The sequence below is a fragment of the Convolutriloba macropyga genome, chromosome 11 (assembly GCF_964194025.1).
Source record: "Convolutriloba macropyga chromosome 11, txConMacr16.3, whole genome shotgun sequence".
NCBI classification, from domain to species: domain Eukaryota; kingdom Metazoa; phylum Xenacoelomorpha; order Acoela; family Convolutidae; genus Convolutriloba; species Convolutriloba macropyga.
This window is the reverse complement of record NC_134478.1, coordinates 42,544,648-42,565,155: the sequence shown is the minus strand read 5'-3', so window position 1 is coordinate 42,565,155 and position 20,508 is coordinate 42,544,648. Positions and strand designations below refer to the sequence as shown.

The 20,508-nt window shown below is 34.4% G+C and overlaps 3 protein-coding genes across 3 annotated transcripts in view; 1 reads left to right on the top strand and 2 right to left on the bottom strand.

The window, feature by feature from the left end:
- LOC142349697 (fibronectin-like) overlaps window positions 1-17,430 on the bottom strand; it is a 106,879-nt gene extending 89,449 nt beyond the window's left edge. The window contains exons 1-9 of the mRNA XM_075401427.1: window positions 17,423-17,430; window positions 17,217-17,361; window positions 16,523-16,851; window positions 11,658-11,868; window positions 10,447-10,508; window positions 6,738-7,010; window positions 6,097-6,310; window positions 2,950-3,267; window positions 1,245-1,421 (exon numbers count right to left, since the gene is read on the bottom strand). Coding sequence (XP_075257542.1) covers window positions 1,245-1,421; window positions 2,950-3,267; window positions 6,097-6,310; window positions 6,738-7,010; window positions 10,447-10,508; window positions 11,658-11,868; window positions 16,523-16,851; window positions 17,217-17,361; window positions 17,423-17,430 — 1,737 coding nt within the window. The remainder of the gene's footprint in view (window positions 1-1,244; window positions 1,422-2,949; window positions 3,268-6,096; window positions 6,311-6,737; window positions 7,011-10,446; window positions 10,509-11,657; window positions 11,869-16,522; window positions 16,852-17,216; window positions 17,362-17,422) is intronic.
- LOC142349136 (cysteine-rich venom protein-like) overlaps window positions 1-20,508 on the bottom strand; it is a 319,707-nt gene that overhangs the window by 187,138 nt on the left and 112,061 nt on the right. The window lies entirely within an intron of this gene.
- Window positions 17,477-20,508, top strand: part of LOC142349696 (uncharacterized) — a 34,423-nt gene continuing 31,391 nt past the window's right edge. Inside the window, exon 1 of the mRNA XM_075401425.1 lies at window positions 17,477-17,522. Coding sequence (XP_075257540.1) covers window positions 17,477-17,522 — 46 coding nt within the window. The remainder of the gene's footprint in view (window positions 17,523-20,508) is intronic.

Sequence of the window (20,508 nt, the reverse complement as noted above, 5' to 3'; positions counted from 1 at the left end):
TTTCATTAAAAAGTGGACAAAATTTTTGTATGTAGTTATTGTTTGTTGTTATTGTTCTTTGATTTTGTTGTTCGGCTTGACCTGCTTTCTTAACAATGGCTGATATCACCAATCTAATACAGCATTTTTTTATTCACTGTGTTGTTAGTTTTGGAGGCGGTCTATTTCTTCATACATTTTTTTGAAAAATACTTGATTTTTTGTGGGTTTTCTATCTGTTCTTCATTTGGTAGACATTTATGCCAAAAATACGGATGAGCGGGGTCAGACCTTTATGTGTGAACGCAATTACTGAGCCTCTTTGTTTATTTTAGAGAAAAAAGATACCTCGATGCGTACGAAAAAATTCCTGCTCGAAGCAAATTAGTGTCAGAGTTCTTGTTTTGTGTTTTTGCCTTCAAGTCATTGTTTTGTAACAAGGACTAAAAAGTGTAGCTCATATCCGTCAGCCCACTGGCTAAAAATTAGAGCTCCATCATTAAAAAGCAGCAATTATCCCACAATATTTTTGTGTAAAGCTAAATTGTACTAACGGAAATTGAATCCCTCTTGACTCTAGTAGTTTTAACAGGAGTCATTAAACGAACAAAAAATATTACCAATTCAGTAAGACTAAACGTTACTGTAAAAGACCCTAAAAGCTTCTTACTTGTACTAACTCTTGCAAGAGTTATAACGAGGCGTACTTGAGGTGCTAAAGATTACAGTAACAGCAAGAGGAAATAGCTGTATTTGGAACATCTTGCAGCATTTTTTTTTACTAAAGCTAAAGTCTCTTTCCTAAGGATACTGATAACTTTACACGAGTTGGTACGATTACTGCAAGGTAATACTATTCTTTCGGAACTTTCATTGTGAAGCATAGTGTCCAAAATGATCGATGACATTCAAAATTGTTAAATTTTCTCTCAGGAACTATCTTCGAATGTAATATGTTGTATAACTTTCCTAGTTTTCTAAATTATTGAGGTATTCACTAAGAGATATTAATTTTATGGTAAATGAGGTTAACTTAATGATATAGATACTTGGATTTCGGGAAAAGTTAGTGGAGAGTTACTAAGTTGACCGGGAACAAAAATGAAAATTTTATCAAAACCTCATCAAAAGCTCATTATTGTAATAAGTTCTTGAAGTAACGAGCTCGATTTTTTGAGCTGGTTGAACTTATCCATAAAAATGCATGTAACCCAGATCCGTTTGGCCCATCTCAATACCAATGTGATTTATTACAAAAGATTAACCTGATGAAATGTATGTGGTTCACTGCTTTCCTTGCCGTAGCTGATAGAGTATAAACGCACTTCGTAGTCCTGTCCAGGGGTAAGACTGTGAATGGTGAATGACGTCACTCCATCTGCACTGATATCACATCCAACCACACAACTGCCCTCCGGGGGAATCAGCCAGACCCTCATTCTCTGCAAACAATGCTTACGAGAGATGTCAAGATTACGAATGCCAAATTTCTTGTTCTTATGATATCTCATTTTCCTCATTCAAAATTAATTTCAATTTCTTAGTTTAGGTTCTTATATATAAGTATTCCTTTTATATTTCAAAGGAACTCAACTCAAGCTCACTGCAATTGCTCTGAAAGGAAATAAAACCCGGGTCGAGGTTTTTGGGTAAATTTTTGTAAGAAATGCGGTGATTGCGGTGAAAATAAATAATTCACCGCATTTCACCGCATTTCTTACAAAAATTCACCGCATCGACTTTTGTGGCAAAATAATGTAAGAAATGCGGTGAACGCTGTGAATGCGGTGAAAAAAAATAACTCACCACATTTCACCGCGTTTCTTACAACATTTCACCGCGAAATTTACCGCATTTCTTACAAAAATTCACCGCATATGATTTCCAAAGTTTACTCAATCTGATTTAAATTCACAAGAAATTCTAAAGACGTTAGTGACAGTTGGCGCAGTGGACTAAGAAGTGGAAGGCATGCAGCAGGTCAGAGGTTCGAACACGTGTGAGGACGATCCTTTTTTGTAAGAATACTGAGAACGCGGTGAAAATAAATAATTCATCGCAATTCACCGCATTCACCGCAAAAAATGTAAGAAATACGCGGTGAAAAATTTTTTTTCCACCGCATTTCATCGCATTTCTTACGAAAATTCACCGCCAAACCTCGACCCGGGAACTTAAAACGCTGAAGCAGTGCCACGAACTCCTGCACGAATAATTTGTACGTAAAATTACAATACAAAGCATAATAATATTTACAGGTTCAGCTATTGAACCTGGGAAGAATTGTTTTTGATAATTATCATAAACAATTTGCCCGTGATTCCATCTTTCGTGCATCGCAGTTTCTACAAACTATGCGCTTTGTGACCTGTATAGATAGAAATATGCTTAGAAAAAGAGACAATTGGATTGATAGTTATGTTAGTTATTTTTGTTTAAATGCATATTTCTGTAGATTCGCGTAATCACATTTATGCAACAAAATTTCTCGACATATCTTGATAAGATCTTGTCAAGATCTTGCCAAAAAGTTGCAATAAACGTTTGTCTATCAAGATCTTGGTAAGATCTTTTGCGTTTTGCAAGAGTTATCAAAATCTTGCATGACATGTCAGCGTGTATCAAGTTTCGTTTCACTGGGCCGATTGAGCATAATTATCTCATGACTTCAAAATTGTTGGGTTTGTCAAAGCGGGACAGGTGGGTTCAGTGTTTCTTCAGAGCTCGTGCGATGAGTGAATTCAAATCTTTAGAAAAAATTCGCAGGGGGTGTGTATTCTGTTGCCAATTTACTTTCAAAGTTACGGCTAAACATTTAAACCTTGGATTACTGGGGGGGGGGGGGGGGGGGGGGGGGTAATTTGTCAATTGAGTTGAAGTTCAACAGACAGAAAAAAACTATAAAGGTAAGATTGAACTTTAATTTGCATTTATTTGGCCTATCTCGTTTTCTTAAGAGAACATTAATACCTCAACTCTTCCGATTTTTCTGAAAGAAATGGTCAGATTCCGGTCATCAAAAAGCCGGTCTGAAGGTATTTCAGTCGGAGGAGCGGGGTACGTTGAGTCCCAGAATTCAGTTGTCTCGCTCTCTTTGTCGTAACTGACAGAGGTGACGTTCAAGTGGTACATAGTGCCAGGCTCCAGATCAGCTTCAAATGTCTGGTTCCATCCGTCAACAAGGTCCAACTCCCTCTCAATGTCCAGTTCTACTAGCTTCACTTTGTATTTGTGCACATTGGGCTCTTGTCCCCAAGTGAACTGAAGAGAGGTTGTCGAACCCTCATCCTAGAACAACTTACATCTTTAGATAGTTCATCTTTTGAGAAAAACTCATAATGTCCACTTATTTTGCAAAATAAGCAAACACTTTGGTAGATTTTTAGCCCACTTTTCCACTAACTTCCCGACTTGAGATTTAGATGCTCCAAAACTATTTCCAGACTTTTTGTGAATTCATATCCAATCGTTCATTGCATTGCATTCACTCTCAGATTTCGATGCGTTCCGAACAAAATTCCAAAGTTTATCAGCTGCAAATCAAACCCTGAGCATTTACCTTGAGATTTTTGCGTTCGATTGTTTTTAGACGTCACATAAAATTCTTTTCATTCTTTTCGATATTATAAAGCCTTAAAATTTTGTAGTCGAACCGTCAGATTTTTATGCCCATCAAATTTTTTGAAGAAATTGAAGATGGTGAAATAATTTCACGTGTCTGGAAAATCATCCAGGCTGAGGTAGCAGACAAAACTTGATATTTCCAGACAAAACTTGATATTTCTAGACAAAACTTGATATTTCCAGACAAAACTTGATATTTCCAGACAAAACTTGATATTTCTAGACAAAACTTGATATTTCCAGACAAAACTTGATATTTCTAGACAATAAAAACCAGTATTTCCAGTTCAAAAGGGTCCAGGAACACAGATGAACGCACCAATGTCTAGCCATATAGATAAATTTGAATGCACGAAAATCTGGATGTGGGCAACTTTGAACTCTAACGTCGGCAACTATGGAACACAGTGACCCATGAGCACACGAAAAATTTTCGCATTGACAAAAAGTATCAACTAATTTGAGTACAAAAAGGGCAATACCTCGTTGCATCATACATTTTGGCTTGTATTGAACAAATTTACGCTTGAAAGTATAAAACATTCTTGAAGATGCATAAAAATTACGCTTCAGCCCTTTCGACCGGAAAATTTTGTGACCATGTCTTTTTTCATAAACTCAGCATCTGCCACGGCCGTAGACTTCAACTATCACAATCAAATATTGAGATAAGACTTGAAATGGGCGCACGAAAATCTAAGCAAGCAGACGTTTGAACACACAGAAAATGCTTAAACATTTTTGAACTCAAAAAGTCTGGTGAACACACAAGAATTTGACGAGCGCTCAAAAATCTGGAACAAGAATGTTTTCCATCTGAGGCGGTCTGGATATGTCAATTTTTTCAGACTAGGCAGACGAACCAATTTTCATGACAATTTTCACTGTTTTCGTCCATAATTTTAGCATTATGTGTTGTCAAAAAACGAGCCATCTTTAGTTTAGACTGTTCGTTATCTTTCGTATAGCAACGGCATTGTCTTATATGAAGACATGATATCGCTGAATAAACAAAATCTTTCTGCAAATAAAATTAAAGTGCCATAATGAATATTTTGATATAATTGTGCCAGTTACTGGGCTCCTCTAGAACCAAGTTCTTCTATCGTTCCGCCTGACGTAACCAAGATTCATTTTTTCAAACAAATAATTCGAAATTCACAAAATTTCATTCCAAAATTTTGTAATAATCGGAGATCTTCGAAGTCACTAAACGCCAACCTAGTTTTGTAACACAATAACTGCCATATACAAGTGGTACTAATTGTTGGTTGAACTAAAAATTGATTAACGAATTCAAATTGCGCGAATTCAAATTCTAATTAAAAGGAAAATAGGCTAGTTATGCGATATCTCCGCACCAAGGAGCATAAAGTCTTCTTCTTTATATGAAAGGTTTATTCACTTATTTTTTCCCGGTGTGGTTTTGGTATACCAGATAGTGAATACCAGATAGCAGTACCAGAGAGATTATTTTGAGATAGATATTTAGTATTTTATTTCTAAAAAGAAATATACATTCAATAGTTTATGCTGAAGATATTTTTTTCGAATTGTAATTAGTAGTTTACATTCAAAATCTTAATTATGAAGTAGGAACCTCTGAGCTTTTTGTCCTCGTTCTTTCTTCTTGCAGGACAGATTTCGAACAATTCGACAAACTTACCACAATGTACATTTAAATGCGACCAATTAGGATTTTTGTCATTTTTTGCAAAGATTTCACACTCTTTGAAAAGATTTTGCAGATTTTGCTTGCAATGGATAAAATCAATTTGAAATCTCAGCACCACCCTGTTTTTTATCGGGTGATAACAATACTTTTTTATAAAAATGCATCTTTCAAAAACCGAATGATTACGCCATAATAATAAGACAACTCAGAAAACAAAAAATGAGAGTTGAATTTTTATTCTATAAGTGATCCTAAAGTTCGAGCATGAAATATGCATAGGAGGTCTTTTTTTAAAGCTGGCGGAATAATTTTCAGTTTGTTTTCAACGCAATGCCAGGACGAAATTAAATATCTGATGAAGGTTAAACCCTTCATTTTTTTCTGGGCCTTAAGTTTAAATATTTACCATTTCGAAAAATAGCACTTCGAAAGTTGTTTTTGAAGAACACAAAAGAGGACGAAAATCATAAAAAAAGATCTGTAGCGTGGAGAAACTATTTGATTTTTGGACAAGAGATGATGGACAAAATTAAAGCTGTCAGGAGAAGGTGATGTGATCTTCGCGTGAATTAAGGAAAATCAAGACCATACATGCTATTCAAAAGATTTTACAAGAATCCTTTAACTTGACACATTCTAGAGTAGTAATATTGTGGGAGAGAGCAGAAAGATTAGAAATTAATTATATTTTCCAAGGGCAAAATTGTTTTTTCTACTGTTATTGACAACAGTCTGTTTGAACTTTTTTTTCTTTTCTAAGTAATTATTCAAAATAATAATAATTATTACATAAATAATTAATAATAGTTATAACATACGTGATTTCTCCAATCTCCAACTGTTAATATAAACGTGTCATATCCATCAAGGGTTGCAGCTGCTTGGATGAGTGATATGGGTTTCATAGGAGTAGTTGAGCCCACGAAGTAGTATCGGCGGAGAACTGGGTTCGAACCCCTGCTGCTGGCAAATCCTTCCATTTCGTACCGCGAACCAGGTGCCAAATCGGTGAAGGTAAATTGAGTTTCCAAACTGAAAAAAAAAACAATTTTCTCGGCATTTGCCACAAAACCTCTTCAAAAAACTTCATGAAAAAATCACTCTGTAGTGGTCAAAGTTTTTCTGGTTTTTGTGTCGAAATTCAATCAGGGTTTTAATAAACCATTTTAATTTCCCCTAAATGCTGCTCAGCCCACCGATTTCTGAGCATCGGATGATATTTTCTCCACCAATGAAATAGTATTCCATATCAACAGATCAAAATAAGCTAGGTCCATCTCTGATCAAAAATGATTAACTCGGACAAAATAATTTCAGAAGCCGCGCCGAGCATATGCTTCGATTTCAGATGGAACTGGATGCAAATGTTTTCAGAAATTTTCACGAATTCTTTTTTGAAAAGTAAACACCTGTTTACTTTTCAAAATCTTTTTCAAGTTGTGTCAATTGAACTTTTAACCTGAACGGGGCAAATCTCCTTTGCTTGATCCACGGGTATTCAGTGCAATTCAGAAAGGCTTCTACTGAAGATCCAACACCAGACTCGACTTTTAGAATCCAGATGAGTTGATTGGTTGTAACTTCTGCTCTACTTGTGGGCAACATTTTGTCAGTGTACAGCGACTGTGTAAACGAAGTTTGTGTACTTAACTTCCCAAAGTGGCTGACAGTATATACATGGAAAAGGTACTCTTGTCCTGCTTCCAGATTCGATATCGTCGCTTGTTGGGGGCTGAAATATACTAGGCTATGACTAGGCTAGGAAGTAACTCGGAAGATCTATTTGTGATAAACCTGCTGCTTTTGTCTCCAACAATTTGGGTTTTGGGTTTCCTTTCTTCTTGACCACTGGCAAGAATGGAGTGATATCTTTTGTTCAGAACTTTGCATAAGCGCTCACTAGTCAAGATCTTCATGTTATCTAAGTTATCAGCATGGAGGCTCGCTATTGTGCACATGATGTTCCTACCCCGATGATTCACGATCTTGTTTCAACTGTCTACCAAATGATGCAGAGAAAGAATGCTTTTAAGGAAGTAGTGCATATTTTGATAGTTCAAAATTGATAGATTCTTAAAAGAGGGACAGTCGCCTATGCAGAAAAGGGCTCACACTAGCGTGATCAAATTTCGTTATTTCACTCGGATTAACAACCGGAAAAACAAAAATGACAGACATGAAATAAATTGTCAACAATCTATTGCCTATTGTTATTTCTCAAGAAGAAGAAAACGTTTTAGAACTCTGCACTTTTAAATCTAAATTGATAATGCAAAATCGGATCAAAATCAACTATATATCAGAAAATCAACTATATATCAGAACAAAATCAGAAAATTCAATTATAATTTCCTAGAAATCCAGTTGGTGTTGCTCTAGCATTCAGAATGATTAGTACGTATAAATTTTATACGAAAAAGTTTCCAAACGGGCGGAAAACCAAATGCAGACAAAACTAAAAATTGTTAGCTTCAATGAGACCTGTCAAAAATTGACGACATTTACAAAAGTTTAATGAGAATGTTGGTGACAAAGTCAGCAAAATCTTTAGCCGTCCACTGACCAATTCAGACAACAACATATATTCATTATTCCAGAATGCCATGCGGAAAAATGAAGTCAATTTTTAAAACACTTTTTTTAAAAAAAAGTAAATTGCTCTAAAAAACAAAAATTTCCTTTAAAACTAAAAAATATCAGTTTGACATGTAAATTTTTCCCCTCAATTGGAGTGGGAAGAAAATTTCTACTCAGTCAAGATTTCAGTGGCTAGGAACAGATTAAATAAAGCAAAATCCACTAATTTTATAAAAGTTATATAAAAACTTTTGTTTTTGGCGCCCCGTATGCTGAGTATACTTTTTAAACCTCAGACAGACTGCTGAAAGTCCGGATATTATTTAACGAAGGTGATCAAATGGAAAAGAAGTAGAGGCACAGGAGAGCTAAGGCTATAAAGATAACGTTTGAAGGCTTTAGAAGTGTTCAACCAGGGTCGAGGAAAAATTGAAAAAATATAAAAGATAAACGGTGATTTGTTGATTTTTTACCGCAAATTTCATAAATAATTTGGTGAAATGCGGTGAAATTATGTAGTTTCAGCGCTAGAGTAAGCGGTGAACTTACGAAAATTCACCACGTTTAGTCGTTTACTACAAAAAACGCGGCTTGAAAACTCTCACCTCCTGCATGGCAGCCCTTTCTTCTTCCATTTCGCCACCTCTACCTAAATCTTTGCAGATTTTATTTGAATTTAAATCAGTTTCACTCTACTCTCTGGAAAATACGCGCATTGAATTTTTGTAAGATAAACGGTGAATTTACATAAATTCACCGCTTAAAATTGTTTCAAAAATATATTTATGATTATTTGTGGGTAATTTTTCTGTGTGTCTTTTAAAATATGTATTTTAATCTCGTTGGACGAAAAACAATTCGAAGCGTTTTCTAAGCGATGAAGTTATGTTATTTCACCACTAAATTAAGCGGTGAATAAATGTTTTTTTACCGCATTCGCTGCTGATTTCACACAATCTTAACACTTTTTTCTCAAGGCGATTTTATGTAATTTTTTGATTTAGTTAAGCGATGAATTTATATAATTCCACTGCATTCACTGCTTATCTCACATAATTTGGGCACTTTTTTTCAAAGCGGTGAATTTATGTAGTTTCACCGATACCAGGCAACAAAGATTTTTTAAACCGCAGTCACAGCCTGATTTATGTTACCTCACCGCATTTACCACTTATCTTACAAAATTTTCCTTATTCACCGCTTATCATATATAATTTTGCGTTGAATGGCGGAAACACTTCGACCGAGAATTTTCTGCAAGAGGAATTAATTACAGTGCTGTATATACGGAGCAAATTTCAGAAAGTTTTCGGCAGATGAGCGCTAAAAAATTATCCACTTAAGATTGTTGAATGATTTTTTGAAACTTGCTGAAACTAAAAATTGCAGTGCTTCATTCAGATAACTGTAGAAATTTATGTTTAGGAAATTTTTTTGTTTCGGCAGCTGTCACATCAAATCTCAAGAATAATGTATAGTGGAACTGTTTTTATGGTTTAAATTTTTATGCAATACAACATTCAGGTCTCTCTCATATGAACAAGTTGCAAGGTGTAGAAAAATGCCCAGCACTTTTTCAACTATTCGCAATTTTTAACCTTAAATTATCAGCTGTGTACAGCTTGGTTGATTGTGTGTGTGATCAATTATATGTCTAACCTCCAATTGGGAGAATATTAATGTGTTAATGCCTTACAAGAAATCAAGTTGGATGCATTTCCCCCAATGCCCTAAACCTTCTGTACATTAATTATTATTAAATACTTATGTTGCCATAGAGGAACCATGACTGCTTATGGTCTTGGTATATTGTTTCACTGAAATCAGAGACTTGAACCTTTGAATTGGTTGATTCACTGGTTTCATTTAGCCCTACAATTGAACGATCCCAGCGAAACATAGAGTGATCGCTTAATACTGTGTTTATGTATAATTGTATTTCTTTTTCACGTTTGTTTGTTTTGTATATTTTATGCACTATAAATATCAACGGTTGGGATATGGTTGCTGACATATCCTATCAGTTTAATTTTTGCTTAAAGTGTTGCAAAGATTTTCTCAACACTCAGAAATGGTTTGTGTGTGTTGAGGTTTGTGTGTTATATGGTTTGTGATTGATGTAGTAGGGCTTGTATATGACTGCCAAGAGGAACTTATGGAGGTCAACCCAGAATACAAAAAAAATGAATTTAGACTAGACTGGAACTACTTATATTCACTCATATTGTGTTAAGGAGAAATTTGCGGTTTTCCTGTCACTTTCCTTGATCATGTGCTTATGATTAGTCAACAACTTGAGATTAGAGATATTTGATTAATACGAGAAGCAACTACCTGTATAGTACGGGTGGTTGGCATTCGCAAAGTGGCAAAGTTTATTTGGTGTTTGCAAAGTTTGGCATTTGCAAATTTTCCGAAGTTTATTTATCAGTCTGTTAAAGTTAAAATGTTTGCGATAGACCTGAAGAACTACACAGGGCTTTGAGTTGATTCCAATTTTTCTAGAATATATATTAAAGATCAGCTACATCAAAAAGTGATACAACGATATTCCTAAATGTTTCTAAAACATTCATCTTCAGAAAACTAACCTGATACTACTGATCTCACGGGGACAGCTTCCATCGTCAGGAGTCAGTGTCACTACGACTTTCTAAACAAAAATTTGAAGCAAGATAATGACAAGATGAAGGCAATACAGAAGCAACTGAGTTCGGCAACTTCAAAAATTGTTTAAACATTAGCACTTGTTTACTGAAACCTAATCGTAGGTAAACAGTCTGAACTCTCAATTTTGACAGTTTTCTCCGCGAATTGAAAGGTGAAATAATTTTAACAAAGAATATATTTTATTTTGCAAAACAATATGTCTCAAGTTTGAAAAAGTGTAAATAAAAGATAACAACAAATATTAATACCAGCTTTTTTAGAAACTTTTCCTGAGAAACTTAATTGAAAAAATTAATTGAGGAAAAATGAAAAAAGGTAATTGAACATTTCGATGGTTTTGAGCAGCTATATATATATCCGTTTGTATTGCTCAAAGAATACTTAAGGATTTAATCTTAGTTGACTCAACTTATGTTCTACTCTAATAAAGTACAGATATCTGATGTAAATTTGGTTTCAAATCATATTTTAGAAGTCGATCATGTGTAATTTGGAAACTTCTGCGCTGAATGGGCGATTTTGCATCTATTGTTGCCAATTACATTAAGCTCGACCGCAATGCACTTGGAGGAATCTTGCAAGATAACCTATCGTCTCGCAAGATCTTGCAAGACATTGGTTATCTAGCATGATCTTGCATGATAACCATCTTCTTGCAAGATCTTGTACGATAACCATCTGGTACCGACTAAATTTGAAATGTAAAAACTCTACTGTTTTTTCCATACGAGAATTTGGATTATTGTTCATAATTTTGTCATCAATTACGATAGCGTTCTGTATGTAGGAAATGAAAACATATTTCTGGGAACTGCTTTTTAAAACCGAACATACCATCTAGTCTTACGTTTAAAGACCGACTATTCCGAGATACCCCCGAAAAAACGGAAGGGCTTTTTGGTTAACCGTCTAACTAAAAGCAAACATATTGAACCTTTTCTTACATTTAAAAACAATGATGTCTGAGCAACGGCTCTTGACTGTTTCGTAAAAGGAAACAAAATCATGCTCTATCTTCATTTGATTAATGATTTTCTACTTTTCACTCTGGTAATTAGCACAACTGCTCAGCCAAATTTGAGAACCCGATATAAAATTGAAAGAAGCTGAAATGTTAAACTCGATTCGATACCTCGTGAAAGTCAGGAACTGGATCCCATTGGAATGTGACGAGATGTTCCTCAATGTCTGTGACGCCTGTTATGTTGGGTTCCATCGGGTCAGTGGACTCCTCAAAATAGTGGAACCTCTTGACTGGGTTCTCACCAGTACTGGTCACTGTCACTGTCAAATTGTAGTTGTCACCAGAAGGAAGTTCCTCGAATCTCCACTCACTTGCGAGACTTAAACACAGCTTAAAAACTTGCGCAACTTATTAGAAACCGGATCAGTTAATTCTGCAAACTGTCCAGAGAATACAGACAGACACTTGAAAACAGCTCAGAGGGAAGAAATAGTGGTCTTCAGGTTGGATTATCGTCAATAATAGTCTTAAGTAGAGGGTAATCATTAGGAACTTATTTGTTTCAATATTGCTGTAATGCTAAAATGTTTCTGTTTTGTATCCAACCGAAAATAAAATTTTATTTTTGAATGGTCTAAAAATAAATCGGAACTTTTTCAAATTGAAACGTTGTGCTGTCGGTAGGAACAATCAAAAAGGCTGCTCAACCATTAACTATTACCTAGAGGTACTTCTTTGGTCTCAGAGCGTTTCATCACTGAATGTCATCTAATTTCAAATGGTGATTATTTGTAGTAATCCAATTCAATAACAGTGCTTTAAGTTCATTTTGGAGCAAGGCAATTTAAAAAACAGCCTATTCTGCATCTGAAGGGTACCAAACGCCTCTTATCGGTGCAACCAAACAATCCTCTGCGTTATGTACGGTGCTAGAAATTAGAGTTTAACGGGCGCAGTGCGGAATGGAAAAAAATGAGATTCAGTACCGAAATAATATGAATGGATTAAAATAGAGTAAAAATGTAAGAAACGGCGAATTCAACATATCGAAAGTGAAAATCGGGACAACAGATTGCAAATAATTTTCCGGAGCCTGTTCTCTTATTGTTCCGACCCCTCTTGAGGTGGAGGAACTATATACTCAAATGGTTTTTTTGTTCAGCCAATTTTGACCGATCGTAATATCCATTGTAGAGAGTTGTGAGTGTATCATTAAAATGTACGTCCAGCGTAGATTGTGGAAGTGAAAGATTTTTTTTGAATTTCGTTTTCTAGAGCGAGTTCTTGTGGTTTAAAGTTTTGTGAGTATTAGACCAATTTGCTTGAATTTTATTCACATATTCCGGAATTTTTGCCTAAAATTTTGTCAATTTTGCCAAAATATGTAAAAATTGTTAACAACAGTACTGTTGATTTTTTATTAAAAACAAAAAAGTATTGTTGGCTATTTTGATTCAATTTTTGGCTAAAATTTTGGCTAAATATTTAATAATTCAGAATTTTTCCTCAAAAATTGCCCAAAATAAGCTTCTTTAGTCCACTTTGAATAAGTTTGCCGGAAATACACAACCAAATACAACTAACACAATCTTTGTAAACTACAAAGTAAGCTAGTCCTACTTCCACGTCCATTGAGAGTAGTCTGGAATTAAAATTTTGCCGTTTTTTGCTAACTTTAATATATGATTACCAAAAAAAGCAGCTTTTATTTTTGATCTTTTAACCACCAAATTATCTAGATCCGTAATATTCGAAACAATTAAGAGTTCTCAATGAGCGCAGAGCAAAAGCAGGCCGGATTTTGGTCCAATCTGGGACTGTTACAAAGCAAAAATAAATCGGATTGTAGTCAGTCGGTCTTTAAAAAAAATTCGATCTTTTTTATGTTGAGTAAAGAACAGAATAATTCAAATCAAAGCTGCGTGTTGATAGGTCCAATTGGTTTCCTAAGCATTTCGAAGTTAATGTATCTATTTTCTTTACTCGAAAGATTATGGTCGTTTTCACTTTTAAAAACAATGGCTTATAGACCTTCGCCAATATTTTTCTCTTATTTTGGTCAACTTTTAGCTTAATGTCAGCAACGAAAAAATGCTTCTTTTTCTTGTTCTTTCTAATGAAATGAAATTTAAAATCTTTTTGCGGTTTTACGCGTTATATTATGGTTTTCTGGCTTTGATACTATTAGATTGCAAAGCTTTTTATATTTTTAGGCATTGGCCCATTTTTAAAGTTTATTCTGGTTTTGTCACATTACCACATTATTAATAGTTCGTATATTACTTTATTGGCGTTCAAAATGAGGCTTAACTGAACATATAAAAGTCTTTAAAGGCATAGATAACAGTTTTAAATTCTTCGACACCCCTTACTCAAATAATTTAATTGAAATTTTTACATTTATATATAACTTTCGTTTTTACTTTGTCTTTTAAGTCGTAGGAAATCTCCTGGATAATGACAGGCCTCATTAGTTATTTATGCAATAATGAATGGGCCTATTTTCTGATTTTAGTAGGTCGCTGATGGCTTTCATGACTTTGCATGAACTGTCTTCAAAAACTGAACACTTCAAATTCGCATTTTGTTCTTTTTTGCCTAATTCTTTTTTTATTTGGTTAAATACTGGCCGCATATGACATTATTCTTGTCAAGGAAAGATGTACAAAATCTAGTGTTTTCAAAAAATTCTTTATGATTTTACTGGCTTCGACACGGGTTTTTCGCAAAAAAGCAATCTAATTACTGTCTATATTTGACGTTATTCTTGTAGGCGTAAGACATACTGCTAATAATTACAGGGCTCAAGCTCTCTTTTGGATGAAAAAAAGGAAACTAGCTAAACATTTCAATTTAAAGCTAATGGTTTTCATGACTTTGAAATTAATTGTTTTCGAAAAATACAAATGTATGCTTTAATGTTTCCCTTTTTCTCTTCTTCTCGTCAATTTGTTACCTATTTTTATTCGCATACCACATTATTGGCGTTTAATTGAGGAAAGCTCAATTTAACATAATTTGAGTACAAATTTTGGCTTTACGGCTTCGGCAGCGTTTTCTCGCAAGTTTTAATTGAATTTTGGTTTGTTGCCTCTATTTGTTGATCTTTATGTAACCGAATAAAAAACTAAATAACGACAAGTCTGAATGCACTGCCATAGAGGAGTATGTGATCATAAACATGTTCCGCTTTGTGATGGTTTTTTATTACTTTGATTGATTGTTTTTTTAAAATTTTTAGCAATTTTTTATTAACTTTGCTGTTTTTTTGTTCTTTTTGTCTAATTATAACCGATTCCTATTATGGAGTGGTCCCATATCTTTTCTAGTGAACAATCAATTTTTTTTAGTTTCAATTTTATCAGACGCTATTTTGACCTTGTTAATAACTTTTTTTTAAAATGGACATGTTTTGGATTTAATTAATGTTTGTTGTTACTGTTGTTTGATTTTGTTGTTCGTCTTGACTTGCTTTCTTAGTGATGGCTGATATCATCAACCTAATGCTGCATTTTTTACTTCACTGAAATATTCGCGTTGGAGGCGATCTTTTTGTGCGCACAAATTGTTTTTTTGAAAAATACTTGAATTTTTGGGGGGCTTTCTATCTCCTCATTCGGTAGACATTTATCCCAAAAAAGCGGATGAGCAGGGTCGGAACTTTATGTGCAAATGCACATTATCGAGCCTCCTTGTCCTAATTGGAAATCAGATTTCGAAACTTTTTCATCGAATGGCCAGGGAGGCGCTAAGGGAACTTTTAAAGTCACCACCTGGTCAAAGAAAGCGGTAATTACTCATGTGTAGAATGTGTTCAAGCAGTAATTACAAATGAACAGATAAGTTTCATTTGGACTTTAATCATATTCAGGGGGTTTGAAATCTTAGGCGAAAGCTTGATTAGGCGAAAACTCGTTTAGGCGAAAGGAATTTTTGTAGCCATCAGGCAAAAATTCAGAACAAAAATTGCGTGGAAAATTGGCGAATACCACTTCAAACAATTAAAGGAGAAACTGCCTCATTGGCAAGGTAGTATATTGCATTATAACAATTAAGTAATTAAGTAATTAGGTATTATAACAATTGGCTTCGCAGTTTTAAAAGCAATCAATAAATGTAGAAAAATTAACCCCAACTCCCCCATGTAGAATTTTTTTTACCCCATCTCAACTTTTCTTGCGTTTTTCGCAGAATTACTTCTATATGATTTTGATTAAAATATTGATGAGTATTTTAGACATTCGCCGACTTTCCTTTCATAAATAAAAAAACAACAAAATTTTTGACCGAGATGACACCGAGTACAGTAAAAGAGATGCAAAACATTGAAAACAATGATACTTTTTGGATGTAATTTTTACAACTTTTTTGCAAGTAAGGACGATGTTTTCGATTAACGACGAAGTTTTCGCTTAACATGCCATCCCCCATGATTAAATCAAAGACAGGCCCTAATTACACAAAATGAGATACATCTTTTAATATCATTGAGAATTATAGAGAAAAACTCATTAGCGGTAAGGGATATTTCCGTTTGTGCTCGTGTACCAGAGCGTTATGCTCCCCCGTTATAGAGTAAGTGCCATTACATAGTAAATCGGGGAGCAGATGGGGTGCAAATATTATACACTCACTAAGCTGGGGGGGGGACAAACGAATCGGGACTTTTTTAGTGTTTCAGCAATTCCTTTTTCTGTAAGCAAGGTACGAGAATACTATTCAGAGCTTTTTATTCCAGCCATCTGGTTCTTCAAAAACAGACAAATTGAGTTTCTTGGCCAACTATTGCAGATACACGGGCTTTAGGTTATACTTCCAAAATTTTTCGTTATGTGAAATCATTCCACCAATAATGCCAATAATTGGTATAAAAATTATTCGATAATTTTATATAGTGTTTATTCAATCCAGACAACAAAAGACTTTTATTATTTATATGTCACGTCCAATTATTGCCTAAAATAATGCAAGAGAAACTCGGAATTGCGGTGAAGGTCGTGAAAATTAGCAACTTTTCTGCAGGGGTTACTCACCTGAACTCCTCGTAGTTCGCTCTGTAGAATGTTCCCATTACACCCCTACACTCTACTTCCAGTGCACTCCCCACTCCAGACTCAATTAAGAAAGTCAGAATGACGAAATCAAGTCCGGCATGAGTTGAACTCATCAGGAAAACATCTGTCAGCATAGACTGGACGAAGGAAGTTATTAGCCCCACTTTGCCATAGGCACTGGTTAGTTGAATGTAGAACGTGTACTCCTTCCCAGCTTCTAGTCCGGAAATTTGGTAAGTCAGGGTTCCAGTAGCCGGCACTTGGCAAGGGCAGGAGGAATATCTAGGGTTGGTCCAGATGTCGACGTACTGCAAAAGTTTATAATTGAAGGCTCCATTAATTGCCAAAGGGCAAATTAATTTTAAGAATATTACTGTACTATTTTAAAAATAACAGACCTAAGCTAAAAACTAACGAAAAGAGAAATAAAACACTTGAAACCAACTATTTTTCAACTAGGAATAAAAAATTGGTCAGTTTTTCAGGGCAATTTTGACACATTAAAAGAGTTTTTGTTTTGTCTAAACCTCATTTATTTGTGCGACCAAGTTATTTTGCGCCAAATCTTCACTGCTAGAAATCTAATGTTTTTTTTTCCTATAGTCTATAACTCCTGTAGGTCAGTTAGAAGTTTTTAAAAAATACGGATTTTTAATATGGTTAAATAAATTACCTGAGCACTTCCCTCGTATGTCCAAAAAATGTCCAGAGTGTGTTCAGTGATCAGTCTCTCATTCCCACTCTCGTTCACGTGACTGGGCAACGTCGACTCAGAAGTGAACAGGGGCACCTGTGCTCTCTCGCCATTGTAGTATTGGCTGAAAATTTCCGAAACAAATTTTTTATGTCCTAGACTTGACTCTCAGACAAAATCAGTACTGAACCATAGTATTTCAATTTTGTTTTTTTTTTACTCTGACCAGTCATATGATCATGTTATACTTTAGACTTCCTAGTAAATACAGAACAAGGAGACTCGGTAATGTGCCATGGCACATGAGGTTCCGACCCTGCTCATCCACAATTTCGGCATAATTGTCTACCAAGTAGATAACCGAACAGATAGAAAAACAAAAAAATTCCAAGTATTTTTCAAAAAAAAAGATGTGTATGAACGATAAGATAGCCTCCAAAGCAAATAACTCAGTGGAGTGAAGATTGATGCATTAGATTCCTGTGATATGCCGATATCAAGAAAGCGAATCAAAACGAACAGCAAAATCAAACAACAACAACAACAACAACAGCAACAAACATTAATAACACAAAAAACTTTATGTCCGTTTTAAAAAAACAAAATCTAATAACAAAGTCAACAGACCGTCAGATAAACCCAGAACTAAACAACATAATTGATAAATCAACCGAAAAGGTATGGGACCAGTCCATAAAAAGATTTGGTAACAATTAGACAAAAAAGAACAAAAACAGTAAAGTTAAAATAATCCGCTTAATTTTTTCAACAATTAACTTCAAAGCAATGAAAACCAATAGAAATCAAGTAAAATATCCCAAAAGTTTAGGACTACCAGTGCGCCTATAGAAGAGCATTAGGGCCTGTCCTTATTCAATTTTTCAAGCGGCTAAAAAGAACAATAAAAAAAACCAAATTTCACTTGAAACTTGCTAGAAAACGCTGTCAAAACCGTCAAACCATCATTTGGCCATCAAAATATAATCGGTTGCGCCCTTTTCAAACACCAATAATGCAGTATGTGGCCATTCATTAGTGAGACTAGGTAACAAGTAGATAAAAAAGAGAAAAGGGCAAAAGTATGTAATACTTTTGATTTTTTTTCAAAACAAAATTACATTCAAAGTCATGAAACACCTTAGTTACAAAACGATATATTTAAATAGAGTCGTTCATTCATCCAAAGAAGCCCTTGAGAGCTGCAATTATACAGAATTTCTCTTGCGTCTACAAAAAGAACGACAAATATGACAAAAATCAAGCTAATTTATTTTTTTTGTGAAAAACCGGTGTCGAAGCCAGTAAGATCATAACGAATTCTTATAAGAAAATAGATTTTGGGACACCAATTGCTTTAACACCTTCTCTTGACACCAAAATAATGTCATATTTGAACTGTAATTAACGAGATTAGCTAACAAACAAACAATAAAAGGAACAAAATTACGAACTTAATGTGTTTTTTTTATTTTGGAAAACAATTGTCTTCAAAGTCATGAAAGTCATCGGCTTTCAACTAATATCAGAAAATTGGCTAATCTATTTTTCCATGAAAAGCCAATGAAACCTATCACTATACAGAAAATTTCAAAGGGCGGAAACTACAAAGTAAAAATGATAGTTAAAGACAATATTAAAAAATTCAATTAATTTTTTCAAGAAAGAAGTGTCAAGGCCGTTAAAACGATAATCTATATCTTTCGGGATTTAAAAATTTTTAATAGTGTCTTAGTTTGAACGCTAATAATAGGATACGAGAACTGTCAATGATGTGATAATGTGACAAAACTAGAAAGGTGAAAAACTAGCAAATATCTAAAAACCAAAAAAAATCTGAAATCTAGTAGTATCAAAGCCAGAAAACAATAACTTCAGGCTTAAACCGCAATCGAGACTAAATTTTAAATCAGTAGAATGAAGAAGATGCTGACACTAAGCTACAAGTTGACCAAATAAAAAAATAGTGGAAAAATTCATTAAGACAATCCTAATTTAAAAATCAATTATTTTTAAAAGTCGAAACGACCATAAACTTTCAAAAACTAAATGCATTAGCTTGGAGCCGCTTAGGAAGTCAATTGGACTCAGCACTCGTGAGCTTTGATTTGATATGTTCTGTTCTTTTTTAAAATAAAATGTCCTTTTTTTTCAAAAAAAGACCGACTGATTACAATCCGAATTTTTATTGGATTGTAACAGTCCAAGATTGGCCAAAAACTAGCTCTGCAAATTCTTATTGTCCGTTAGGAACAATTGATTTTTCGAAGGTTGTAGATATAGATAATTTGTTAGTTGAAAACTCAAAAATCAAAATTCTGCATTTTTGATAATCAACGAGTAAAGTTAGCAAAAAACGGCAAAGTTTTAATTACAGAGCACTCTCAGCGGAAGTTGAAGTAATAATAGTCCCTTCTGAGGCCACAAAGATTGTTTTAGTGTAGTTTTGGGGTGTACTGCCGTTGAATTTAATCTAAGTGGACTAAAGTAGCTTTTTTCGTGCTGTTTTTGATGAAAAAGGCTGAATTTTGAAATATTTAGCCAGAGTTTTTGACAAAAAAATTAAATCAAAATAATCAACAATTCTTGTCTTTAAAAATAAAATCAACGGCACTATTCTTAAAACTTTTAACAATTTTTTTGCAGAATTGACAAAATATTAGGCAAACATTTTGGGAATAAAAACATTTGTGAATAAAAAAAAGTGAATTCACTCTACTTTTCTCAGAAGTTTAAACATCGTTAACTCCCTGTAGAAAACAAAAAATCAATAAAGTTTTTTAATTCCATATTCTACGCTGGACGAGCTTTCTAATGATACCAGTCTCAACTCTCTACGATGAATATATCAATCGGCGAAAATTGACTGAACAAAAAACCCATTTGAGTATATAGTTCCTCCCCCCTCAAGAGGGGTCGGGAAAAAAACTCAATTAACTCTAAACCATAATTAACAGGTGAACTTTCATTGTATGAAATTTGTACTCCTAGAGACCCTAAATCACAATAAGTACTTTAAAGGCTGATGTTCGCTGCGGAAATTAATTCTTATTACGTGAATAGATAAAAAGAAAGATTTAAGCCTGGTCTCATGAAAGGGCCAAGTTCGACCCAAATTGGGCATGAAAAGACCATGAAGGACAGAAATTATCCATGAAAAGCCTTCAGATCGAATTTAGTGATCATTTAGACTTTAAATCGACCCTAACTGTTGCTTCTGGACTTAAGATCAAGCCAACTTTGACGCCGACTTTAGCTTAATCCAAATCATGAG